The sequence below is a fragment of the Argentina silus genome (assembly GCF_951799395.1).
Source record: "Argentina silus genome assembly, chromosome: 16".
Lineage (NCBI taxonomy): Eukaryota > Metazoa > Chordata > Actinopteri > Argentiniformes > Argentinidae > Argentina > Argentina silus.
This window is the reverse complement of record NC_139670.1, coordinates 8945096-8969682: the sequence shown is the minus strand read 5'-3', so window position 1 is coordinate 8969682 and position 24587 is coordinate 8945096. Positions and strand designations below refer to the sequence as shown.

At 46.0% G+C, this 24587-nt stretch overlaps 2 protein-coding genes across 4 annotated transcripts; both read right to left on the bottom strand.

The window, feature by feature from the left end:
* Positions 1 to 186: 186 nt before the first annotated feature.
* Positions 187 to 4515, bottom strand: arg1 (arginase 1). Its single transcript, XM_083688154.1, has 8 exons — positions 4350 to 4515; positions 4105 to 4177; positions 2286 to 2460; positions 1960 to 2119; positions 1155 to 1249; positions 947 to 1051; positions 574 to 710; positions 187 to 351 (listed from the first exon to the last, which is right to left on the bottom strand). Exons 1-8 carry the CDS (start codon positions 4455 to 4457, stop codon positions 188 to 190), a joined length of 1017 nt encoding a protein of 338 aa, XP_083544280.1. The 5' UTR covers positions 4458 to 4515; the 3' UTR covers position 187.
* Positions 4516 to 5498: 983 nt separating this feature from the next.
* Positions 5499 to 24324, bottom strand: heatr1 (HEAT repeat containing 1). 3 transcript variants are annotated; one of them, XM_083687382.1, is made up of 44 exons: positions 24236 to 24324; positions 23660 to 23823; positions 23269 to 23485; positions 23007 to 23148; positions 22488 to 22838; positions 22174 to 22385; positions 21859 to 22007; positions 21623 to 21731; positions 21375 to 21476; positions 20829 to 20946; positions 20615 to 20722; positions 20395 to 20493; positions 20123 to 20211; positions 19730 to 19932; positions 19237 to 19358; positions 18482 to 18679; positions 18025 to 18193; positions 17686 to 17834; positions 17303 to 17495; positions 16645 to 16817; positions 16319 to 16483; positions 15948 to 16190; positions 15589 to 15720; positions 15393 to 15496; positions 15006 to 15152; positions 14613 to 14731; positions 14256 to 14377; positions 13904 to 14032; positions 13336 to 13566; positions 12966 to 13095; positions 12431 to 12597; positions 12293 to 12345; positions 11982 to 12105; positions 11671 to 11811; positions 11257 to 11558; positions 10860 to 11010; positions 10578 to 10736; positions 10141 to 10275; positions 9848 to 9952; positions 9525 to 9687; positions 9035 to 9189; positions 8635 to 8793; positions 7549 to 7657; positions 5499 to 6067 (listed from the first exon to the last, which is right to left on the bottom strand). In XM_083687382.1, exons 2-44 carry the CDS (start codon positions 23799 to 23801, stop codon positions 5979 to 5981), a joined length of 6579 nt encoding a protein of 2192 aa, XP_083543508.1. In that variant the 5' UTR covers positions 23802 to 23823; positions 24236 to 24324; the 3' UTR covers positions 5499 to 5978. The 3 variants fall into 3 exon arrangements, with proteins under 3 accessions (XP_083543508.1, XP_083543510.1, XP_083543509.1); XM_083687384.1 differs by having other exon boundaries at positions 20395 to 20490; XM_083687383.1 differs by having other exon boundaries at positions 23660 to 23820; positions 24236 to 24271.
* Between the last annotated feature and the right edge of the window lie 263 nt (positions 24325 to 24587).

Below are 24587 nucleotides of genomic sequence, written 5' to 3'. Positions count from 1 at the left end.
CACCGATATTTACCACACAACAGTTGCTGTTCCTGGAAAAAAAGTATTTTAATCTCTCTCTCTCTCCATAATTTCTTGTTGTTGCATATGAAATGCGATACAAAAAGTAATAACGTACAGTAGTTCAAACTGTATTTCACAAAAAACAGAGTTATGATTCTGAGGTACAGAACCATGGTGTGTGAGTTCAAAGTTCAGGCATGCGGTAGTCTGCAGGGTGGTTCCCCTGCCGCAGTCGTCCGAAGCAGCCTAGCACCAGATCCACCGCTGCGTTGACCGTGGAACGCACCTCCTCCTCCGACCCGGCCTGCTTAGGGTTCACCTCCACCATGTCTACTGCAGACAGGAGCCCTAGCAGAGAGAGACGTATGACTTAAATGTCTCTCTTAAAAAACACACAAACACACTGGACCACAGACACACACTCCAAACACTGGAAAAGAATGGTTCCAATTGTGTGCTTGTGTGTGACCTCCAACCTGTTTGACAGATGTGCTCCGTGATGTTGTGTGTGTGTGCGTGTGTGTCCGTGTCCGTGTGTGTGTGTGTCCGTGTGTCCGTGAGATCCCCCACCTGTCTGACAGAGGTGCTCTGTGATGTAGATGCCCTCTCTGTAGGTGAGTCCTCCTATGACTGGTGTCCCTGTGGCTGGTGACACCGAAGGGTCCAGGGCATCGATGTCATAGCTGAGGTGGATGGGCTTCTGCACTCTGTTCATGAGAAAAGTACACAAACCATGTTTACAGAGAGAAATACATTTCACCAGCCAGTGCCTTTACACCCAGAAGATACCAAAAACACCCATCATTGCCCAATCCTCTTGCCACATCCAAAGTTGTGTGTGCTTGCCACATCCAAAGTTTGTCCAAGAACGCATACAAATCCTAACCTACCGTGAATAGCCAGTTGAAAAGAAAGCAAATGAGGAAATGTATGAATTACTTACTTTGAGTAGATGTGGTCACAAGTCTCCTCCATCACTCTGGCTATGCCAAGGCGATCCACCTCTGTCATGGAGTAAACTTTGATTCCCAGGTACTTCAGGATGTAGCTGGAATGGGAAACATCTTTATTATTCTGCTGTTATATTGATTCAGGGCAAGCTTCTCACAATAAGATTTAGCATCAGTATGTTTAAATATGACAAAACCTACTGCTCCTCTGGATCCACGTCTCTCAAGCCAATGTAGACAATATCTTTGGCTGATATACATGGCTTTATCCAAGAGAAGCTCGGCATGACTGGAATCTAGTTGCAGAAACAGAGAAGGAACACAAGACACTCAAATTATAAAGGGCAGAGTGATGGACTCTGTGAGTTGAGTTGTGCACAAATCAAATGTGGAAGAAATGTTTTTTCAGATTTTTGACACTGTGTAATCTTAATAGTAGCAATACACTCTTGGATTCTATATTCAGATTTGCTTGCTTAATATGTAATATCTTTGGTGATTTCATACTCTTTGTTGTGACATCTGCATCTAGAATTACAGCTTGGTCAGAGAGCAGTGAGAAGGAGTGCCTGCAACAACCCCATTCTCACCACAGGAAACACAAACATAGCTGATATGGCTATTCTCTATCTTATGTTTATATACCAGAAGTTATAATACCAGACTATTGCATTCCTGGGAAAATGAAGATGTGTCTTTACTGAACACTAAGAAAAGAGGAAGAAGCTAAGGAGAGTTACTGTAAATGAACAATTAAGAGAGACATTGCACTACTTTTTTTCTCCATGTTTTGCAACTACAGGAGGTTTTACAGAAACAATTGTGAGCGCATGTCATGGCTATGCCTGATGAAAGATTTAGTAGTCAAAGGGAAAATACAACCAAATGTGATGTTTGAAAATATGAAAATATATATATATATATTGAGAGAGAAATAAGAAGAGACAGAGGGGGAGAGGAAGATACTGTATGGGTATTGGGGCTGTCTAGTAGCCTATATAATAACCTGGGAGTGCAGCTCATGAATGAGGTAAGACATGGGCTGTCCGTGGACATTTCCTGACGGGGAGGTCAGAGGGGTATTGATGTCTGCATGGGCGTCCACCCACACCACACTGAGGTCCTTCTGAGCTGCTGCATGTCCCTGGATCGAGCCTATCGCCAGACTACAGCAGAACACAAACCAGAGTTAGGCTTCATTCCATTTCAATCACTGTCAAGTAACTGAATACAGGTGTTGCAAGCTCTCTGACTTCAAGAGCTCTCATCACCACAAAAACAGCATTGCACACACACACACACACACGCACGTGCACACACACCACACCACACCTGTGGTCTCCTCCCAGCATCACACAGGTGTGCCCGTCTTTCTTAATAGCATGAACGGCAGCTGCCAGGCGCTCATTGGCACTGCCCACAGCTCTTGGTCTCTTCACCCGGCCTACGGGCTCATCGTTGGGCACCTCATCAAACGCCACGTTGCCATAGTCCTTGACCGCACAGCCTATGGAGGATGTGGTCAAGATGAATAAGAATGACAGAGGCAGGTTTGTTTGTATGCTAAACTGGTTTCAAAACATATTAAGGGAGGAGTAGTTGTTCGCTAAACCTCCCACTAGCTTTGTGTTATGTTCTTGTTATTGACTTCAGGTTATTGCACTTTGGTAATTCGTCCATTTCCATTTAAACCAATATAAACATTTCCTAAGCTGATGTTAACTCTTTCCAGGATGAAATAAATGACTTATGAATGGCATTTGTTTTTTGTTTCTGTTATTATGTTAGCTATTGAGATGTATCGGTCTGCTAATCTCAATATAGAACACAGAGGCAGGCTAAGTATTGACAGAGCTCTGTCCAGAATGCCTGTCCTTTTGCTGGAGGGTAAGTGGACATGCTTTTACTGGCATGCTTTCACAGGAGGCCACAGTTGTCCTCCTGACCACACACACACACACACACACACACACACACACACACACACACACACACACACACACACAGGGGGTGTGGAGCAAGGTCAGGTGAGCTAGGCCTATCAGATCCCGTCTCATGTGTTCCATGAATAAAACAGAGAGGCTGACTGCCTAGGATGACTCACGTGGTCTCACACAGGCGGCTTACTACATGGGCACACGCACACGCACACACACACACACACACACACACACACACACACACACACACACACACCAATCCTGCTCACATGTTTCTCCATTACACTGATCCCTCTCTCACACTGTTATCTCACCGAAGTACTTCCCATGACTCCACACGACACAGGACAGGTTTAGTCTTCCTGGTAGTGATTCTACAGGCACCCGTTTAGAGATCATCACTGTCCTATCATGAGGTGATGACATACTAAATACAGCTATGGTGTGATGATGATGGTTAATCATGATCCTCACACTGAATTTAGGTGTCGGTTAAATCACTAATAAAGTTCTGAATTGCCTGAAGCTTAACATAGGCCATAAATAATGTTGATACCGGACTTAATGTACAGTAAATTATAGTAATTTGACACCAGATTTCAAACTGATCCTTTGAACATATTCAATTACTAATCTGAGCACCTCAAGGAACAGGTTTGCCTGCTGTTTGCTGGGGCCTCTGCATATAAAGGGCTTGAAAGCAAAGGGCATAAGTGACATTTTAGAAATTTTAAAGCAGAGTCAAAACAAAACATTGATTCTGAGCCGATTGTATTGTGATTTTTGTGTTTATACACTATATTTCAATGCAGTTAAGGATCTCAGTTAGCTCCTTTCACCACTTAATAGATCCCACCAAGAGCTTTCTATTTATATAGAGAATAAACATAATCATAACATTTTGGATTTTGTGTACATTTAATACATATATAAAGTCATTTTGGCCCAAGATGTCACTTAAGCCCTCGATATTATGTCAGGGATCACTTCATGTGATCAAAACACTGACAGAATATATTATGATAACTGGAAATATGCAATATTGGGATTTACGCAATTGGATAATGTCACACTGCCTCCCAGGAAACAAATATTCTGTTATTCCGTTACAGTAAGCAACATGCACTTCATATTTTTAAAGAAATCTCAGCGCAGGTGCATGTGCATATACTGTAAATGATTAATGTAGTCTTAAAGCAAGGGGACGTCACCTTGCGCTTTCAGCTTCTCCACCAATCCGGCGGAGCGAATGAGGTCTGGTCCTCCCTCCACACCATCCCTCGGCTGCAGCAGAATTAAATTTATAGGACTGTGTTAATTACTAATCTATGACTATGATGTAGAATAGATCATGAATGTCCATACCTTTCGATTATGATAGGAAGGATGCAATTCGAATTGCACTTTAGGGTCCATCAAATAGCCGGCTATTTCTGATACATTATTGTCACCTTACCTGTCCTTTTGAAAAAGGCGCTCCAATAATTCCGACTGAGTGATGATGACTTCGTTTGCAAATTCTAAAAGCGAGTTGTAATCCTCTCGAGCTCTTCATGATGACCATTATCCCTTCACGGGACACGCTGTTCAGAAAGACAGAGCGAGAGCAGCGCCGGTAATCGCTATCAAATTGTCACTGGAATCAAAGGCACAGCACCAGTGTGTGACGACATGCACCAGCGTGGTACAGTAAAAGACATAGTGATTGCCACTACAGCGCTCTTCAAATAGGACAGGTGAAAGTTTCGCCACCGCCCCTGCGCATCCTCATCCTCCCTCGTGGATAAGCAGCTTATTAGTATCAAATTGCATAACACATCTTCTACCATGCATTTTGCGTCGTTTCATGTTGACGCAGTGACATCAGCCTTAAAGTGATATCCAATAGGCATAATCTAAAGAACACAATCAAACATACACAATAGCCTATATTACTGTATATGAAACAAGTGAATAAGAGGATGAATTTAATTGAGGTGAACAGAGGCAGTATTCATATATTGGTTCAAGACAGACAGACCAGATATCACCCATATTATATCCTCGGATCTACCATAAGTCTAGTTCAATATATGGGCAGCAACTGAATGAACATGTACTGTGACAGCCAATTGTTAGCACTTTTCACTTGTAACATGTCAACAGATTAGATTAGATTCAACTGTATTGTCATTGCACAGAGTACAAGTACTGAGACAATGGAATGTATTTTGGCATCTAACCAGATGGGAGTTGGGAGGGGGGCGGCTGTTCAGCAGAGTAACAGCTGCAGGTAAGAAACTGTTCCTGAGCCTGCTGGTGCCGGAACGTAGAGACTCCTGTACCGCCTCCCGGATGGGAGGAGGACAAACAGTCCGTGGCTGGGGTGAGAAGTGTCCCTACTGATGCCTCGCGCCCTCCGCAGACACCGCCTGCACTGGAGGACCTCGATGGCAGGGAGTTGGGCACCGGTGATGTACTGGGCAGTTTTCACTACCTGTTGCAGGGCCTTCCGGTCGGAGACAGAGCAGCTGCCATACCACACTGTGATGCAGTTTGTCAGAATGCTCTCGACATATCCATCCACTTTTTCCATGTATGAATAATTCACAAACCCTGGTTCCTTCAAAATAACATTTATTAGAATGTGTTTACAAATGTCAATCTTTTACATTTACAATGGCATATGCATACAATGTAGTAAAGTTGCAACAGAAACACATGCTGTAAAAAAAGCCCATTCATATAATACAACTAAACATGGGAAAAGACAACAGACAAAAAGTATCAATTCTCATCTAACACATAATATATTTTTACCACATTCTCTCTAAAGCTGGGCTTCCAAGACGTGCCAGGTACCCAGAGACCAATGTGGCCATCTGTACCTGTACATGAAATCAAAGATAATCTGTACAGACAGTTGACCTAACGGTTGACCTCATGTCTCGCCCATCTCTGGATTCTGACCGATAGACACACATTTCTGAGAAACAGTTAATGAGTAAGCCGGGGAGAGGAACTGCTCAGACCTCTGGGGGGTGGGGTTAGGGTGTGAGCTCTGCTAGAGAAGCAGAGAATGGGATGTTTAGATGAAAGAAGCGGGTTAGAAGTAGCTCTGGAGTGGCTCTCCCAAGATGGTCTCCATTTCGTGGATGACCTTCTGGACTTGGTGCTCCACCTCCTCACATTCGTCTGTAATGCAGAGAACACACACTAGTAAGGAGGTGGCAAAGGAGACAAAATGGCAGCCACTGCAGAACACTGCTTGCTGTTACCCTATGCACATGTATAAACAGTATGGCAACCACCCAACCCTTCAATCCACATTCCTTAGAAAGACTAGCCTACAGGCACAACAAACATAAAGGCTTCTCACTCGAGAAGACAACACAAGGGGGTATTACTATGCTGTAGAAACTCCAACACATTATATTTTCAGTGTTCTGGAACTTATCCCAGTTTGAGGAGGTTAGTATAGAATCAGAAGGTGACTCCAGCCTCAAACTCCATTCATATTTTCCTATTAGAACAGACTACTGTAAGAAAATGAAGGACCGTAACAACTTCTGTGTTTAAGGAATATTTTACTTGGTATATCAGACAGCAGAGCAAGTCCATGCTCTGGGTTCCAGCTGTGTGGTCTGAACCAAGAACTGAGTTTTCCCTCAGCTCTTGTAGTGTTTTACCCCTTTGATCTACACTCACTGGACACTTTATTAGGAACACCTGTACACCTTCTCATGGTGGAGGTGGTGTAATGGTGTGGGGAATGTTTTCTTGGCACACTTTGGGCCCATTAACCCATTTGTGCCGGATGCTGCGCTACGCAGCATTGCATCTACCGCCGGTTGCTGCGTTACGCACATTTGAATTTGCCGCCAGTTGCTGCGCAGCGCAGCATTTTTGATTTGTCGTAATTTTCATGAGTGCAGCATATAATGCACTGTCATTGGTTCAAATACACATGAGGTGGGTCTTGTTGACCCAAATGTCGTGTGGTTCGCCGAACGCACTTGTATGTCTGATTGATTTTCCGCGACACGACACGACATTCGGGTGCTCACGTGGTTTTAAAAAATCAACAAGACCCACCTCATGTGTATTTGAACCAATGACAGTGCATTATATGCTGCACTCATGAAAATTACGACAAATCAAAAATGGCGGTAAATTCAAATGTGCGCAACGCAGCAACCGGCGGTAGATGTCGCGCGGCAGTCGGCACAAATGGGTTAATACCAATCAATCATCATGCCACAGCCTATTTGAGTATTGTTGCTGACCATGTACTCATCTATCCTGTTTCTGCAGCTTTGACCTATTGTACTCATTGCATTCATACCCTCTGGTCAACCCCCACTATCTGATCTCACCCCTTCTGACTGCATTCTCCAAATATTCTAGGACCATCTGTTTTCTTGTGACCTTTTCCCCTAGGTGTGGGATACCCTTATATGTCTTTAAATTTACCATAATAGTTCTTGTCACACCTAACTTGATCACTCACCATCACTGGGTGTGGTGAAAACCAACATGTCTCCTAAGAGTCTACATCTTACACTATATTCCCCATTACAGCCTACTACTGTACTCTAACTTATCCCAGTTTGAGGGGGTTGTCGGAGATTGGAAAGATGACAGAGATGGATGAAGATGACAGATGGTGTACTCACCCTCCATGAGTTCAGCCAGGAAGGGGATAGTCTCAGGCAGCAGGGTCATGTAGTTCTCTCTCAGCTTGGTGGCCAGCTCCTGCAGCATCACCAGGGCTGAGAATCGCACCTGAGGGCAAAGTTAGGGCCGCCAGTTAGTCTGCGCATGATCCGAGTACCGCCTGGGATGCCATCTGGGCCGGCCGCTTTGCTGATGCTGACTCGCTTAAACATCCTACGCACGTCAGCCTCAGTAAGCAAAAGCACACAGACCTCGCTTGTAACAGCTTTGATGGGGAGCTCCATATCACTATCCGCAAACTGAGTGTAAAATTAATTTAGCTCATCGGGGAGCTAAACAACAGTGTCCAAACTGCTTGGTCTCACACCCCCCCCCCCACCCCCATTCCCCTCTGTTATGGAAAATACATTCATAGAACTATTTTCAGGTTATACACTTTCATATGACTGATACAACTTGTGTAACTACTGTGATGACATTTTCTCTTGCCACTCCTCTAAAGTTCTATAGCCATTGTTCTGAGAAGCACTGTATGATTTACCATATGAACAGCGGTGATCTCTGAGGGAGTGGTAGGAGAGAGCAATAGTGGGGGGACAGGCGCATCCTGTCGATGGGTGTGAAATGTTGAACGGCGATTAATCAATAAGAAAGTCTCCCCATTGTTCATTCTCTCCCGCCCTTTCTCACGTAAGCACAGGCCCATCAGCCGATAGCCTTGGCGGCGCCTGTATTATGTTTAAACTGTATAAAAGACGAACCTGATCATTGTCTCTTTAGACTTGTGCTGAACGAACCCCGGTTCTACGCTGGGCTGCTGTTACGCTCTTGTCTCTTGTTTGCAAGCAATAAATACCGGACTCATATATTGTGGCTACTCAGGACTTGTTTCTTGATTCTTACCTCCGAAGAGCTAAAGTACAGAGTGGTAAATCCTAGACTTCCACCACACCTCCCACACTTCCCCTCCCCTCCCACAACTTTTCATTGGAGTGGTTCTAAGGACGATATGTCAAGGAAACCAATGCACCGGTTAACATCAGCTTCCTGTATACACTTCCTATGCAGGACAGGACATCTCTCACCTTGGCTGAGCTGTGGCGTGTCTTCAGCAGGATCTGGTTGTTGAGGATCTTCCACTGAGTATCATCTCCCATGGCGACGGAAAACTGGGCGACACACGGCACCAGGTGCTTGGTGACCCTGATCTGGTACACCTCCTCTTCACCCAGGGTGTTCTCCAACTACAGACACATGGATGGACAGACGGACAGACAGTTACTCACTCACGACTGCTATGGGGGATCGCAAGGACATAGGGCATAGAGAAGGTTGCCAAAAAATGTTTTGTATTTGTTTTCACCACCTCATCAGTGGAGGACAACCATATAATAACAATACTGTTGAAATGTTACATTATTAGATAATCTATCAAATCAGATATCACAGATTGTTCGGTTAAAGTGTGAGAGACATGAGTCTCACCTGGTCAACCAGAGGTGCCATGAGGGCGTCGGCTCTCTCCTTGCTGACGAAGTGCTGAGTGTCGTACAGGAAGATCTTATGCAGACAGTCCAGGATGTACTGCAGCAGCATGCAGCTCTTCTCCACGTTGTCCTCTGAGTCAAAGAAGGCATCGTCTAAACAGGGGAGAGAGTGGGGGAGAGTCAGGGTAAGTTAGCGAGAGACCTTCAGACTGTCAACTTGTCTTCTGTTTAACATTCTCATTCAGATGTCTGATTCACACAGGACGGCGGTGGGTTTTTTGGAGAGTGAAATTCATTCCCCTTCCATTTTACTTACATTTTTGTATTAATACTGCCAAAAGTATTGAGAGGACATTCCAGAACAAGGAGGGATACAGATCAGAAAGTGGCAACGTGTGGTTTCGAACCCGCCCTGTCAAGGGGTGAAACGTTTCGGGAGACAACAGCAAGTACATGCTGCACAAGGCTCTATATCTCAGATGACCCACCTGTCTTCGTGACGTTGGTCTGTCGAAGGAGGTCAGAGAAGGGCTTGACCAGGTGTCCAGCGAACAGGATGAAGAGTCCCTTGAGTCTGTCAGCGATGCAGTCGGCCAGACGGTAGAAGGTCAGAAGCCGGTCCTTGCTCTCCGTTTTGCACCAATCAAAGAGCTGCATGGGCACATAGAAAAGTTGTAAATCTTGGATTTTTTAGGGATTACGGTGAATCTAGACCAAGCTAAGAGGATGTTGAGAATCTGAGTCTAAGGAAGAAACAAACACAAAGCAGACAAAACCAACTTAGGACGGCATCGTAATTCAAGATACATACTTTGAAGAACAGGGGTCTAAAGGAGACCTCAGAGAGCTTCATGACCATGGCCAGGAGGCAGTCAATCACAAAGCCCTCGATCTCCTTGGTCTTCTCCAGATTACCCTGCAGAGACACACAGACCAGTCTGTTAACAATGGCAGTCGACGACCAAGGTAATTTGTTGAGGATACATCTTTTAGTTCAGTTCAACACGAAGAGTGCTCTCAATCTAAGTCTGCAGTGTCTTTCAAACAGATACATCCCAACAGACGGAGACACAGTCAGATACAGACAGACAGACAGAGACATACCTGGCAGTGTTTGGTTCTGAAGTCCAGAGCAATCAGGAAGAAGGATGTCAGCTCTGATTGGTGGGAGTTCAGCTGATCCTTCTCCATGTTACCAATGTGCTGTTTCAAGATGCCCATCAGGGGACCGAGCTGGCTCTGTGGAAATGAATGGCAGAGAGAGACACTGTCAAATATCTCAGTTCATCTCACTATTCTTTACTTTAGTCTGAAATCAAACTACATACATTGATTGTAAACAATACATGACCATGAATACTAGACCTTCTTTCTATGCTAAAATAAAGCTTGCTTCCCAGCTCTTTATTTACTCATTCAACCAGACAAGTCCCATTGAGAAAGAGGTCTCTTTCACCACTGAGTTGTGTTAAAAAGTCAAGCTATATCACTGGGGGTCAACAACATATACACCAGACAGCTCCAGGTCCATCACCACCTACCTGCTTGGAGTCCACCATCTTGCTGTAGCACTTGGTGATGGTGGGCAGCAGCACCCTGGGGGGCACCTTGGTAGCCATGGTGGTCCTGAGAGAGGTCAGACGAATGCTCAGCTGTGGGGACATGCCAACCTTCTCTGTCACCCGTGTCAGATGAGCCACCTGGAGGGAGGACAGGTACTGTTACACCACTAATTTACCTAATTTCAATCAGGGGTGGCCACATATTCACAATGTGCAGAGAGAGATGTGTGTGTGTGTGTGTGTGTGTGTGTGTGGCCTCACCTGGAGCAGTGTGTCCTGCAGGTAGGGGCTAATAAAGTGAGGCAGGGTCTCAACCACACGGTGCAGGGCCGTGACTGCACTCAGCAGGTAGATCTCATTGGTCAACACGTCCTTCCGCTCTGTCAGAGCGTGAAGCACGGCAGGCATCAACCTGGAAAAGCACAGAGTGGGGAGCCCAGAATCAGACCTCTGATATAACTGACTATCAATTACTTTACACTTGGTTTGTCTGTAACATAAATAGTAAATACGTTATCAAAACATCTGAAGTGTAATCAAATCATATGAATAAAGAGTTAATAGAGCAGTCAAAAGCACTGCTCTGTCAAGGTTACTATGCTGCCCGCTAAGTACAGATAAATAAGGGTAGCACTGCTGTGTGGTTGAACCTCAGTACCTGGGCAGTTGAGGGATGGCGAGGGCTTTGAGAGTGCTGGTCACCTCGGCGATACACAACAGGGCACTGCCCATCACATTCTTCTTCTCCTGCGGCGAAATCACGATCTCCACGGCGCGGATCAGCACTGGAACAAATGCCGCCTGGTGGTCGGCGCCAAAACTGCGGCACAGCAGCTTGAGGCTGTAGAGGGCTGTCTGTCTGTTGATGGCCTGCTCCTCCTCCTCCTCCTCCCTGACCTTAGAGTGACCCCCACCCACAATGTTTAGCAGGTCGCCCGTCAGCTCCAGAAGCACCGTAACCTGGGAGAGGGATGGAGAGGTCTAGGTTAGAACTGAAAGTTGGTTATAAAAAGTGTGTGTGTGTGTGTGTGTGTGTGTGTGTGTGTGTGTGTGTGTGTGTGTGTGTGCTGACCTGCTCCTCCTGCCATTGGGTCTTCTGCTGCAGCTTGTTGTTGAGAAGCTCCATGGCCTTGCGCCGCACAGATGGCAGCTGGTTACCCATGAGGCCTCTCATCACTGTGATGAAGGTATCCGTGGGCAACAGAGCGTTCACCTGGTGATCAAGAACAGAGACGTGTCACAATGCAAGCCTGATTGTCTTCAAAGGCTTTCTCTTAGGATTGACTGATTTGTGGTTCAAGTGTCATATACATTTCTTGGGCCTAACATTTTTGTTGCCCAACTCTCTCTTTTCTATAACAAGTACTGCAGTAGTAGACATACTTTGTCCAGAACATCGTAGGCCTTGTTGAGCAGTGCTCTCCAGAACTTGGCGGTGGGCTTGTCTGCATTCTCTTCCACACAGAGAGCCACAGTGTGAATGTAGCGCAGGACCTCCTCTAGAAGGCTACACAGGAAAACCAGGAAAGACATTTGTCTCAGGCATTTCTTATGGAACTTTACATGTTACCATTTCTTCATGTAATATAACACGACCTGATAAAGATCTGTTGACCAAAACTTTGGCCAGTGTGCATTAGCATTACATGAATCATGCGTGTGTACTTTTTAGGCTAGTCTAAATAGAGTTTCACCTCTGCTGTAGTTTCTGCAGGGACCTGTCCATATCGTCCCCACCATCTGCAACCTGAAGGACACATTATAATGTTATACCGCGGTAATACATTCACTGAGCCACCTCACACTGAACCTGGATCTGAACCAGGACGTACCTTCCCCACAAAGCTGCTTGAGGCCAGCAGCTGGGCCATGAAGGACACAGAGAGGAATTTGTAGTGGCGCAGCTCCTTGCTGCTGTGGGCTTCAGTGTTAAAGATCAGCTCCTCTGCCTTCTCCTCCTCCTTCTTAGCCCCCCTGCTAGGCTTTGGCTTCACTGGACCTGCACACACAACAATGGAGTTTGTGGTTATATATCGTGCTGTAGATGTATTTGATATAGGAGTCAGCATTTTCCCCGATGATGTATCTTACGTCCTTAGCCACATCACCGGTTTCAGCATTGCGAGATTTCACTGGAAGAGGACTCCCACACCCTCACCCTCCACACCCAATTTCTGCGTTATCGTTCCCCCACAGTTCAGTGTTATTTCATATATTGTAAATGATTTGCATATATATTGTAGATGTATTCTAAATGTATTGTAGATGTATTCTAAATGTATTGTACATGTATTCTAAATGTATTGTACATGTATTCTAAATGCATTGTACATGTATTGCAGATGTTCTTTTAGGGTAATTTCTCACCATCCTCCTTGTCCTGTGGCAGCTCCATCAGATACTGCAGGATCTTGATGAGGGATGTGAGCTGATCGGGAACGTCAAACTCACAGCACACAGAGATCCAGAACTCTACATCCCTCTCCAACGCAGCATCCTGGCAACACACAAACATGGTCGCCGAAACCATCAACTAGAGAGCATCAAATCTGTCACTGCTTACAATCAATTTGTCATAGTTTCTCACCGTCAAGAACGATCTTACCATGACAGCATACTTAGACAAACTTTACATTTATTGTTAAATTAACATTACATTAATATTTTGCATGGGGGTTGATGACACACACACATTTCATGTATAGCTGTTTCAATCAGGCTTTCCTTGACAACCAACCTTTTCTGAGCCACTGGTGCTGGCTGCAGTCTGGGTGGCATGCTGCTTGAACAGGAGCAGCAGTAGGACCCAGAGGAAGCGGGCAGGCCCCAGGGTGGTCACCAGCTGTGTCAGGATGGGCAGTCTGCGGTGCTCGGGCACATGGGGCAGCGCGTCAGAGAACACGTAGATGATCCGCGTCACTACAGCTTCCATGTGGCCAGAAGACTTTCCGTCGTCACTCTCATGGGCCTAGGACAACACAGGAAGACACACACATTTCAATACTTTATTTGGGTTCACAGTCGAGCATTACATCAAAGAACCCACGCGCACACACGCGCACACACGCGCACACACACACACTCAGACGCACACACACACACACACACACACACACACACACACACACACACACACACACACACAGTGAGCATTGGAATGGGCTGGTCATTTGCAAGTAATGTTCATACTAAAACAGCAAACATACGAAAAAACGTTTTTGTTATTTTAAAAGATTGGCAGACAATAACCAAAGACAAATGGCAAGTCATAGACATTCTACGTGACTGGGCACTGGATCACTCACCTTGATTAGGGCAGGGATAACTGTCTGGACAGTCTTGTTGATGACCTGGAAGCTGTAGGCGTCGTCCATACGCATGATGTTGGCTCCCATGAAGGTGAAGATGGGCATGATGTTGTGTAGGACTTTCTCCTGGGGAGGGATGGGAAAATCAGTTCAGAATGGTACGTTCTAGGGAACTCCCTTTCGATAAGACATTGATTGTCCAAGATGTTATGGTTGGTTGTATCAATCATATTGATACAATTATTTATTATTGCACTTTCCCTGTAAGCACCCCCCCCCCCTCTCAGAAAATAATAACATTAACTAAAACAGGTAGAGATGGTGGAGGATGAGCTGGGACGGTACTCACAGGGAAGATGCCAGCCACAGTGGCCAGCAGGAGCAGGGCATGGTGGTGGGTCTGGGGCATGTCTGACACTCTCACACACTGCACCACCAACTCCACGTTGAACTTGTCCTCGTCCAGCACATCTGCAGAGAGGACACATAGTCACACACACAGCCTAACCACACCAGTCTGCAGCTGTAGTGTGCAGCCTTTTGTTCCAGCCTAGTATATACACATCTGATCCAACTAATCTCAACTCACCCGGTGAGTAAGTACTAGGCTGGAACAAAAGCCTGTCCACAATGCTGTGTCCTCCAGGACAGTATAGGCCTACTGAGGCAACCCTGTGGGGCAGCAGTCTCTCTGCTTGGTCCTTACCTGCGCTAACGGGGCCTCCATCTGGAGACAGCTTCTGGCAGATGTTGAGTAGGCAGCTGAGGAGCAGCTGCTTGGTGTACTCCATGTTCCCCTGCTCTGTCGTGGATGTCTCCAAACACCTGGGGAGGGCAGAGAGCAGTGGGTCAACTACAGTACCAATCAAATGAATGACATGGACATGACTATTAAACGTTGAGGCCATGTTTTAATACTCCGGAAGTACTTCCTCCCTCTTTTCTTTTTGAAGGTACTCACAGATCTAACGTAGTTGGATGGATGGGATCAAAGGTTCCACCATATTGATTTGATCAACCCTGTTATGTGAGATCAGCGATTCCTTCAATGAAGGGAGGAAGGTAAGGATTCCTATCTAAATGTAGAATAAGGGTTTACCTGGAGAGGAGGGTGAAAAGGGCAGGAACCAGCATCTGAGGCTTCTTCAGCTTCTTCTTGTGCTGCAGCAGCTCCAGGATGAGTGTCACTCTCTGCCAAGAGACAGTGCCCACTTCTGGTGTTGCCTGAGCAGTGTCCTGTGTCCTCCTGAGGAGAGAATAATAACTCAATTCTCCAAAAAAAAATCATAAAGAGGACATTGTAGCAGTGGAGGCTGTTGGAGGTAGAAATCGGAGGACAGGCTCATTGTAATCCATGGAACGGAATTCGGAATGGCCATTTCTCATTCCATTCCATGCATTACAATGACCCGTCCTACCTCCACTAGCCTCTGCTGCATTGTAGGATAATGTAATGTTTAATGTAGGGTCCATGCTAGGTCTGTACCTCTGTAACATTGTGCTCCTGCGGGTCTGCTGCACTGATACAGTCACTTTGGGTTTCTCTGCTGGTGCTAGCTCGTTAGCCACTAGCTCACCATCCACAGCAATCTAGGGGAGAAGTAGTATAGTGTTAGGGTAAACAATATTTTAAAACCATCACAGACATGGCTATTTCTCAGTTCATCTAAGAGGTTCCTCACCCCTTTGAAGACACTGTTGATGGACTGAGCCACAAGCGGGGTCCTGCTCTCCACCAGAAGGTCAAACATGATTCCCAGAAGCCTCTGCTGGACCTTCTCGTCTGCCACGGCGGAGAAGAAGGGCTTGGTGATCTGAGGACAGAGATCAGGTGATGATGGGACTTATGATGAGTTATGGTGGCACAGAGATGATCAGCAAAAAGCTATCACTGCATAAAAAGCTATCACTGTGACAATATGCTTGGGTGTGAAGCCACTGGAGTGCGGCAAAAATGACACATTGGTTTAAGAAGTTTAAAATGTATACAATTATGACATCATCATTACTATTATGAATCTCAATGAGAGCGGTATCTTACCTGTTCCAGGGCTATGATCTGGAAGCTGGGGATGTCAAGGTAAGGCTGGGCTGGGGTCCGCAGGGCTCTGATGAACAGCTCCAGGCAGGCCTGGTCCCGGACCAGGAGGGGGGCAGCCTGCTCGTTGTACTTCCCTAGGACCAGCTGCATCAGCAGAGCCTCGTCCTTCAGGAGAGTGGGGGGCTCCGGCCCACACTGCTCCAGCAGACGCTCCAGTACAGGCAACTGGCCCGACAGCACAGACTAAGGGAGAAAGGGGAAATAAGACGTGGCTTTACACCTACCAAGCCTAGATCACAAAATGTCACCAAAACAATACAGTTACAGGGCCTTCTTAGATGGCTATCGTGCTCCATTCCCTCTCTCCTCACCTCTCCGTTGACCTCTGGCAGGGCCCTCAGAACAGCCTTGGCGGTGTAAGAGGGGCAGTTGGGTGCCTGCATGCACTGCAGTAGCTGCTCCAGAGATGCTAGAAGCTTCTTGTTCTCAGCCTTGCCTTTCCCAGTCACAGCTTCCTCATAGAGCTTGCCAAGGGCCTGCAGACATGTTTATTATTATTCACGAATGAGGCTAAACAATGTAGCTGACTGAGTGTATATAACTTGAATAATATTTGGGTCCTTCGCGGTAACAGATGATTCATCAAACGTGTGTATGTTTGTGCAAGTGAGTGTGCGTCAGTGTGTGTGTGTCTGACCTGGCTGAGATGGGAGGGATCAGCGACGAGCTCCTCGGTGTTCTTCAGTAGCCTGTTTATGATGGGGCTGAAGGGGGAGCTGTCCACCTCAGACAGGGCCTGCAGGGTGGCAATGGTTGCCCTCCTCACCTCACGCACTGCAGAGCTCAGACAGGCCAGCAGGGACAGCACCACTGTGGATGGACACAAACACAGCCATTGTCACACCAGAGAACAAGAGGTGGGAACAAGATCACACGATCAATATTTAACCGTGTAGAAAAACCGAGTGCAGAAAAACCGAGTAGATTTCTTTACTCCACAGATTCATAGATATTTCAGCATCAGTGTTGATGTGTGGATTGAAAACTCTCTGGATTCAGAAAGCTTGTTACTACTTTTTTACTGAGAATTGTGGGCACATGGGTTTTATTAGTCTGTCACTAACAGAGCAGGCAATAAGCTTAACGCACCACATCACTGTAGGCCCAGTTGTCTGACCCCAGACGACTGATACACCCAAGGTCATTTTCAGACTGAGCCAAACCCTCTAAACAGACAATATTAAATGACATGGTCTCAAACTCAATTCCCGGAGATACCTGTCCACTTCTCGAGAGACAGCTCCATTCACAACATTACATCAAGAACTAAGATGTGACCATCCAGTCTGGCCTACCTGGAGATGAGTCGGAGGCCAGTAGGGTCAGGGTATTCCCTGGCTGGGGACTGAGGAGGGCTCTGCCTACGTAGAGAGCCTGGGTCTGCAGGATGGCGTTGACCCTGCAGTCCAGCTGGTCTCCTAGATTACTGTTGTAACCCCACAGCAGAGATAGAAACTTGAACAGCTCCAGTGGATCACTCAGATGAACCTGGAACAGATAGAAAAGGGACTGGTATAAGGCACAGTGTGAGACACACAGTAAATCTGTACCCAATACAATCAAGGTACCATACTGCATAAATGATCTATACATGTCCAGTATTTGACAAACTGTGAAATGATCAGAAGCATCACACTGACATCACACTGACATCCATAAAGTACACATGGAAGAATACCTGAAACAGCAGCTTCATCAGGGCTCTGAAACTGGGTACCATGGGCCCCTGGCTGGCTCCTGTGATGATGACGTCAAACATGCGACACAGCAGGTGGAGGTAGCGGCAGGTGTTGCTGTCCAGCTTCTCTGGGTTCCACCACGTCTCACCTGAGATAAACACACGGCAACAGTCAGTCAATCAGATCCCTTTTTGTTTTTTTTGTTGCTCAGTGAGTGACAAACCCGGCACAGAGAACCCGCGCATAAATGCAATGTGTCTAGCCCTCCATTTTGATATAGTATAGCTGTTGAATTCCGTTGAATAGGAACGGTGTCGTTTCACCAGTGCAACTGTTACCTTTGAAGGATGTGTCGTGGCACTTGAGGCTGGAGATGAGTCCCCTGAGCAGTGAGACCAGCAGCACTCCATACTCTGCCTCCCCAGACTCCCCCGCTCGCAGATGCTGGAGGTACTCTACCAGCCCCATTGAGAAGGAAGCAGATGTGTCTCCCTGCTCCACAACAGACTGCAGCAAGCAAAAGAGGATCAGGTAAGGGAATTAGAGGGTAAATAAAGACAGGAAATATCATTCAAGCCACCAGTGCAAATATCCCATTATCAAACGAAATCTCTCATTAGTAAATATCGGTTCTCAAACTGCTAGTCGGGTCATTACCTCTCTCTATCCTCATATCATCCAATCAAACTTTATTTATATAGCATATTGTATATACAGATGACAAGCCATACACCAATCATGTTAAACACATGGCATATATTACATAAATACATCCCCTCATGAGTCCACTCTCACCTGGGCCATATCTCGTTTAGTGAGCTCCAACAGAGCAGGCTCCAGTATACAGTAGACCTTCTGGGCTGTGTGGAGGTGGTGGGTCTCACTCAGGTCCCCCAGACCCTGCAGCAAGGCCTGGCTCAGCACCACAAAGGCTGCCCTCTCCCTCAGACCGCTGCCCCGCTGCTGCATCACCGTCTCCGACAGCTGCTCCAGCTACAGGGACATGGACAAGGGTCAAAGTTCAATTGTGAGTTGTGTTATGGAACCTTCCCAAATCAAAATCAATTTGTGGCTGCAGAATTGTAGGCTAAGTGACAGACCCAGCAATGTGACAACTCTCACCAGTGCATTGGGCAGTTAGGGGTGCCAGACTCCACTACTCAAAGGTGTTTTGAACACCGATTCTGGATGCTTTTCTTTGTCTTTCACCAACACATTTGTGGGCACATGGGTTTTATTAGTCTGTCACTAACAGAGCAGGCAATAAGCTTAACGCACCACATCACTGTAGGCCCAGTTATCTGACCCCGGGCGACTGATACACCCATGGTCATTTTCAGACTGGGCCAAAACAGATAAACTCACTTCCTGGAGATACCTGTCCACTTCCTCAGAGACATCTCTATTCATACTATTACATACACACGTGGCCGTCCAGTGTGGCCTACCAGGGGAACGACAACATGTACCAGTGTGTCAAAGCGATACACATTTATTTAACCTGCACTTTGACTTTGAGAAATGGAGTCAGAAGAGTTCTAGTAACTCACAGTGTTGCGTTTGGTGAAGGGGTCCATAGCAGACAGATTCTTCGTCAGTGTGGAGATGAGATGTTGGTTCGCCAACTCTATGAAGTCTGGCTGAGAGCTTCTCTCCAACACCTCGTTTAGCACTATGAACAGAGGGGAGAGGCAGCAGTTTCAGTTTTCATAGGCAGCAGTTTCAGTACCCACACCACCTGAAAAACTCAGTCAATCATCCTCACTATCTAGCGAATTGGACCTAGGATAGTAGTTGCACTTTTCCAAATTGCACTAGGGGAAGCTGGCGGAGGCAGAAATCGAAGAACGGGTTCATTGTAAGGCATGGAATGGAATGAGGAATGGTATCCTCCGATTTCTGCCTCCACCAGCCTCGCCTGAATTCCACACAATCATGTTCTTAGTCAATCATGTTCTTATGAACATGACGCAGGTCCTTATTGACAAAAACAAAACAACCAAAGCGTTTCTAATGAGCGTCTAGATGTTTCGTTGTGGTTACCCTGTGACCAGCCCTGTGTGAGGGGGAGCTGGGCTATGAGGGAGGACTGGGCGACAAAGGTGGCCAGCTGGAGGTCTGGAGAGGCGGGCAGGGCGGAGGTGACCACCAGGAAAGGCAGCAGTCTCCACCCAACACTCATCCTCAGGTCCTCAACCACTTGGGGTTTATCCAGAACCCTCACGGCATCCTTCAACACAGGACACCTACATTCCAGGGAGACACACACAAGCCATAGGTTTATACATAAATACGCACACACACAGATGTGTGTAATACATATGAATAACGTGTAATATATATGGATAACGTGTAATACATATGGATAACATACGTGGGCATGTACATGTAAGTAACTGAATAACTGCATCTAGATATGGTGTGACCAGCACTAACCAGTGTCCAGCCTTTGAGAGATCTATGCGTTGTAGCAGGGAGAGCAAACATGAGAAAGTCTCTTCTGGGTCCAGACGATCAATATACAGCTGTTGAGGTAAACAAAACAGGTCATAAAATCAACAATGCTTAACTATGTTTACATTTACCAATCTAGATATGTTAATGATATGTTTATTAAATGTTTATTAAAATATTTTCAGATCATATTGACGTACTGTACAACAGTGTCATGTAATGTGCAACATTGTCAATGTTCCCCCTCCACTCACCTCTAGAGCCTTCAGGGCTGCTGCTACCACCTCCGGAACATCATCCTTGATACGCTCCAGCAGAGCTTCCTTTAGGAACGCCGTCTCTAACACATCCTGCTGGGACAAACGCAAGTCATAACAGCTTCAGGAAAACATAATGGCATACAGAGAGTATTTTGGAGGAATGACTGCAGGAGCTACGACCAACTAGTTTTCGCTGTATGGAAGGATTACACACATTTCCTGAAGCAAGAATCCCCATCAGGTATTCCACGGCCATGTTTCTCACAGAAGGGAGCGGGTGTTTCAGACTGAGCAGGAGGGAGGTGTCAGAGTCGCCTAAAATCTATGACCAAAACAACAGGAGAGCGTGAAACTCAAACTCAGCAGGCAAAAGACAGTTGACACTGACACACATCTCTACCGAGGCCTTGCTGTGTATTGTACCATACCTGGTACTTGCCACTGCTCATGGTCATAGAGATGAACTGGTGGAAGATGTTCTTGTCCTCTGCGCTGGTGATGTCACTCACATGGGCCTCCACGACCAAATCCAGAGCCCCTGAGTACCTGCAACAACAGACCAGTCAGTATAATGTCTGTATCAAGGGAGGCTGGTGGAGGTAGAAATCGGAGGACGGACTCATTGTAATGCATGGAAAGGAATGAGGGATGGTACACGTGTTTGATGCCATTCCTCATTCTATTCCATGCATTACAATGAGCCCGTCCTCTGATTTCTTCTTCCACCAGCCTCCCCTGCTGTGTATACAATACACAGTGGGAGGAGGAGAAGAGCCAAGTGCTAGGTCAGTGGATAGGGAGCTGAGAGTGATGGGGGTGCAAGTCCAAAAAAAAGAAAGTAGTATATACTGAAAATGACCATATGACCATGATAGCAAATGTTACCTTGTGATGCATGGGTTTAGAATAAGGATGTAATTGAAGGAAGTCTTCTGCAGAAAGGAGAGATGGCGGGGTTGTCAGATGAAACTTACTTTGACTCAATCAATCGGACCAATGGCAGCAAGCGCTGGTTGAGGGCAGTGAGATTCTCGGCAGAAAGCTGACTCTGGGAGAGGTATTCCTCAAGGAGTAACCTGGGTGTGGCATGACCAGACATATTCAGATCACCTCACTTAAAATAGACATTTACATATTTGAAACAACTGACTGAACCATTGCAAGTATCAATTAATAAAATGTTGTGCAACAGGACAACAAAATGAGTTCCAAAATGTATTACTTTGCTACAGTGTTGTCCAGGCCTTTGCAGAGAGGAATGGCCTGAAGGACAGACTCAAAAAGGCTCCTGTGGCTCGAGCTTTCTGATGGCTCCTCAGTCTCCATATCATCTATGACAAACAAGAAGAAAACACTTTCAGATTTCACATTCAGGAGATTAAGTGACAGTTAATTGGTGCAACCAGGTGAAACTATAGTAGAAAGATGGGCAGGGGCAGGCATTACTCTGCGACTCACCGGAGCCAATATCAGTACCAGTGCCAGTGACCACGGAGTGAACCAGGTGAGGCAGCAGATAGCGCAGCAGGGGACTGATGTCATGAACAGCTGCCATAGCTTGAAGGGTGGGGACCAGGGAGGGCACGGCACACAGGTGGCCAAATGCTCTAGGGAACAAAAAAATTATAATATCCCCATCAAAGCCATAGAACACCAATTCTGCAACACATATCTGGGCATGAACAAATTGCTGTTTAGTCCTAAAGTGACAGTGCCATATCAGGCATATCGGAAACTGGCAAAAAGTCAAAATTGTTTAAATTCCTGACTCACTTCTGCCCTACGGATCCCTCCTTCTGGTTCTGCAGGAGGACAATGAGGCAGCCCAGGCCCTCTTTGGACATCACAGGTTCCTTGCACAGGGACTTGCTGATATGCAGGGCCAGGGTATCCACCAGCTGGGCCTCCATCACCACCTTCACGGCCAGCTGACACACTATCATGTAGGTGGCAGCCTTGTAGTCACTCAGGGAGGACTTCAAACCCTAGACACACACAAGAGATTATTAGCTCACTGTAGTGTCTTAAAAAGAGCTACTTATGCTAAAAACACTTGAAATGTCCCCTTAGGCCAAATTGTACCTCACCTTCTGTACATAAGGCAGGAGCTTAGATATGATTGTGTCTGTGATTTTCTCAACAGCATCCAATGCTGGTACTATGGTGGAGGCGTAGAAGGAGAATATCACTCTAAGCTGGGCACAGTTGCCAGTATGTCCTGAATAGGCCTGTAATGAAAAGACAGACAGGTCAGGATTAGGATTTGAGATGGGTAAGGAAGAAAGGACAACATCTAAACAACATGGAGGACGGGTGTAATGTGTTTTTTGGTTTGCCTTGATTGACTTGGTCACAAGGGTGCAGATGAAATCCATGAAGCCCAAGTCTTTGTAGCAGTGAGTGATGAGAGTTCCTCTGGCCAAGGGAACTCCCGGTTTCTGTAACAAAATGGTTGATGGTAACTTTCAGGAATACACAACAACACAACATGTTCAACTTCCCTACTTCTGCACTGTTTCTATAAAATGTTTGGTATCTCTTGACTCAAAACGTGGAGCATTGCAGTTGTGCTCATAAACGGTGATAAGAGCTTCTTTGACAGTTACCTGAAGGCTCTCCAGCCAGTTCCATTGGTTTGTGGGGTCCCTCAACTTGAAGAGCTGAATGACCTTGACAAACACCTTAGTTTCATGGTAGGGCAAGACACAGGCGATCAGACTGTCCATGTTGTACAGATGGATGTGAAACCTGCAATGCATAACAAGGCAGTCAGACTCAAGGCTGTGCTTGTCAGTGGAACAGCCAGGAACAGATGTGAACACCAAAACAGATAGACATCACACAATAGAGGATGCTGAATGAGGATACCTGTGTACAAGCCACTCTATGCACTTCTGGGCTGGCTTGAGGAGGAAGTATGGTGACAGACGTGTGAGGAACAGGGAGATGCCGGTGTCCAGTTTCTTATTGACCTCTTTGGACTGGACACTGCGCTCCAGACTCATTGATGCCTGGCTGAAGAGGGTGTCCTGGAATTCATTGAATGCAGGCTCGATGCCGAGCAATTCTTCCAGACCTGTGCAACCTGTGACCATACAAATGAGAGACAATCAGGGTGAACGTATGAATGAATGAATGTATCTACAGCAACTATTGAAGTAAGGAAGTACATGTCATTCTGTCAAATCATGCAGGACTATGGTATTGACTAAGTCCATAAACATATCAGAATCATGTTATCCACCAATTAAAAGCTTACCCAGTGCATAGAAGGTACTTTTGTCCATGTTGGCAGCATCATTAGGATTAAAAAGTAGGGAGGCAACCTCCTTACGATTAAGCAGATTTTGATCATTTTGTGGCAAGGCAAGCCGCTTCAGCTGATGGGCTAAAGATGTCATTGTGGCAGGTTCTCAGGGTCTGCTGGAAAGGTTCGGGGGACAGTGAGTGACACATTAAACTTGAGGCCCTTGTTTTTCTTGTTTACCTGTTCCGCAGTGAGCAAGCTAACCGGCTGTGTCACCAACACCACAACATGGTATGGTATGAAGAGTATGGCAAACTAGTTAGCTGCTCGTGCCTATACCCTTATCCTGGCAGTAAGCATGCTTTAAAAGTTTGATAAAGGATTTAGACAGCTTCTCTGAACCGGGTCCGAGCTACCTAACCAAGGGTGGTGTTGCATTGCATTAGTTCAGCTTAAAACCAACCACTTATACATCAAATCAGCACGGATCGTTCTGTTAAGAGACTTGCAACACAATTCATGAGTAGTTAAGAAAGATCAGATAAAAAATAATTAAAATATGCCATCACAATAGTGTTAGTACTGTACCTCGTTTCAGCAGCACTTCTATTTTCACATGTGAACACGTTTTCTTTCTATGACCTGCTAAAGCGTGTTCTGCATCCGGTTCATCACCACACTTCAAAATAAAAGTTTGGTAACACAGCAACACATCTGTAGAATCTATGCTTGCGTCTCATTTTGGAGTTCAATGTTAATGTTAATGTATTAATCACTGGCTATCCTGATACAATGTTTTATTTTGCAAGGGTAGATGACGAGATTAACAGATATTATGTTCAATGTCAGAGAGCCAAGCAGGCTAATGTATCTACTCCTCATTTTCAGCCGAGTGCCAGAGGGTGGCGGTAACGCGCCACCAGTGACAGCTTCCCACCAA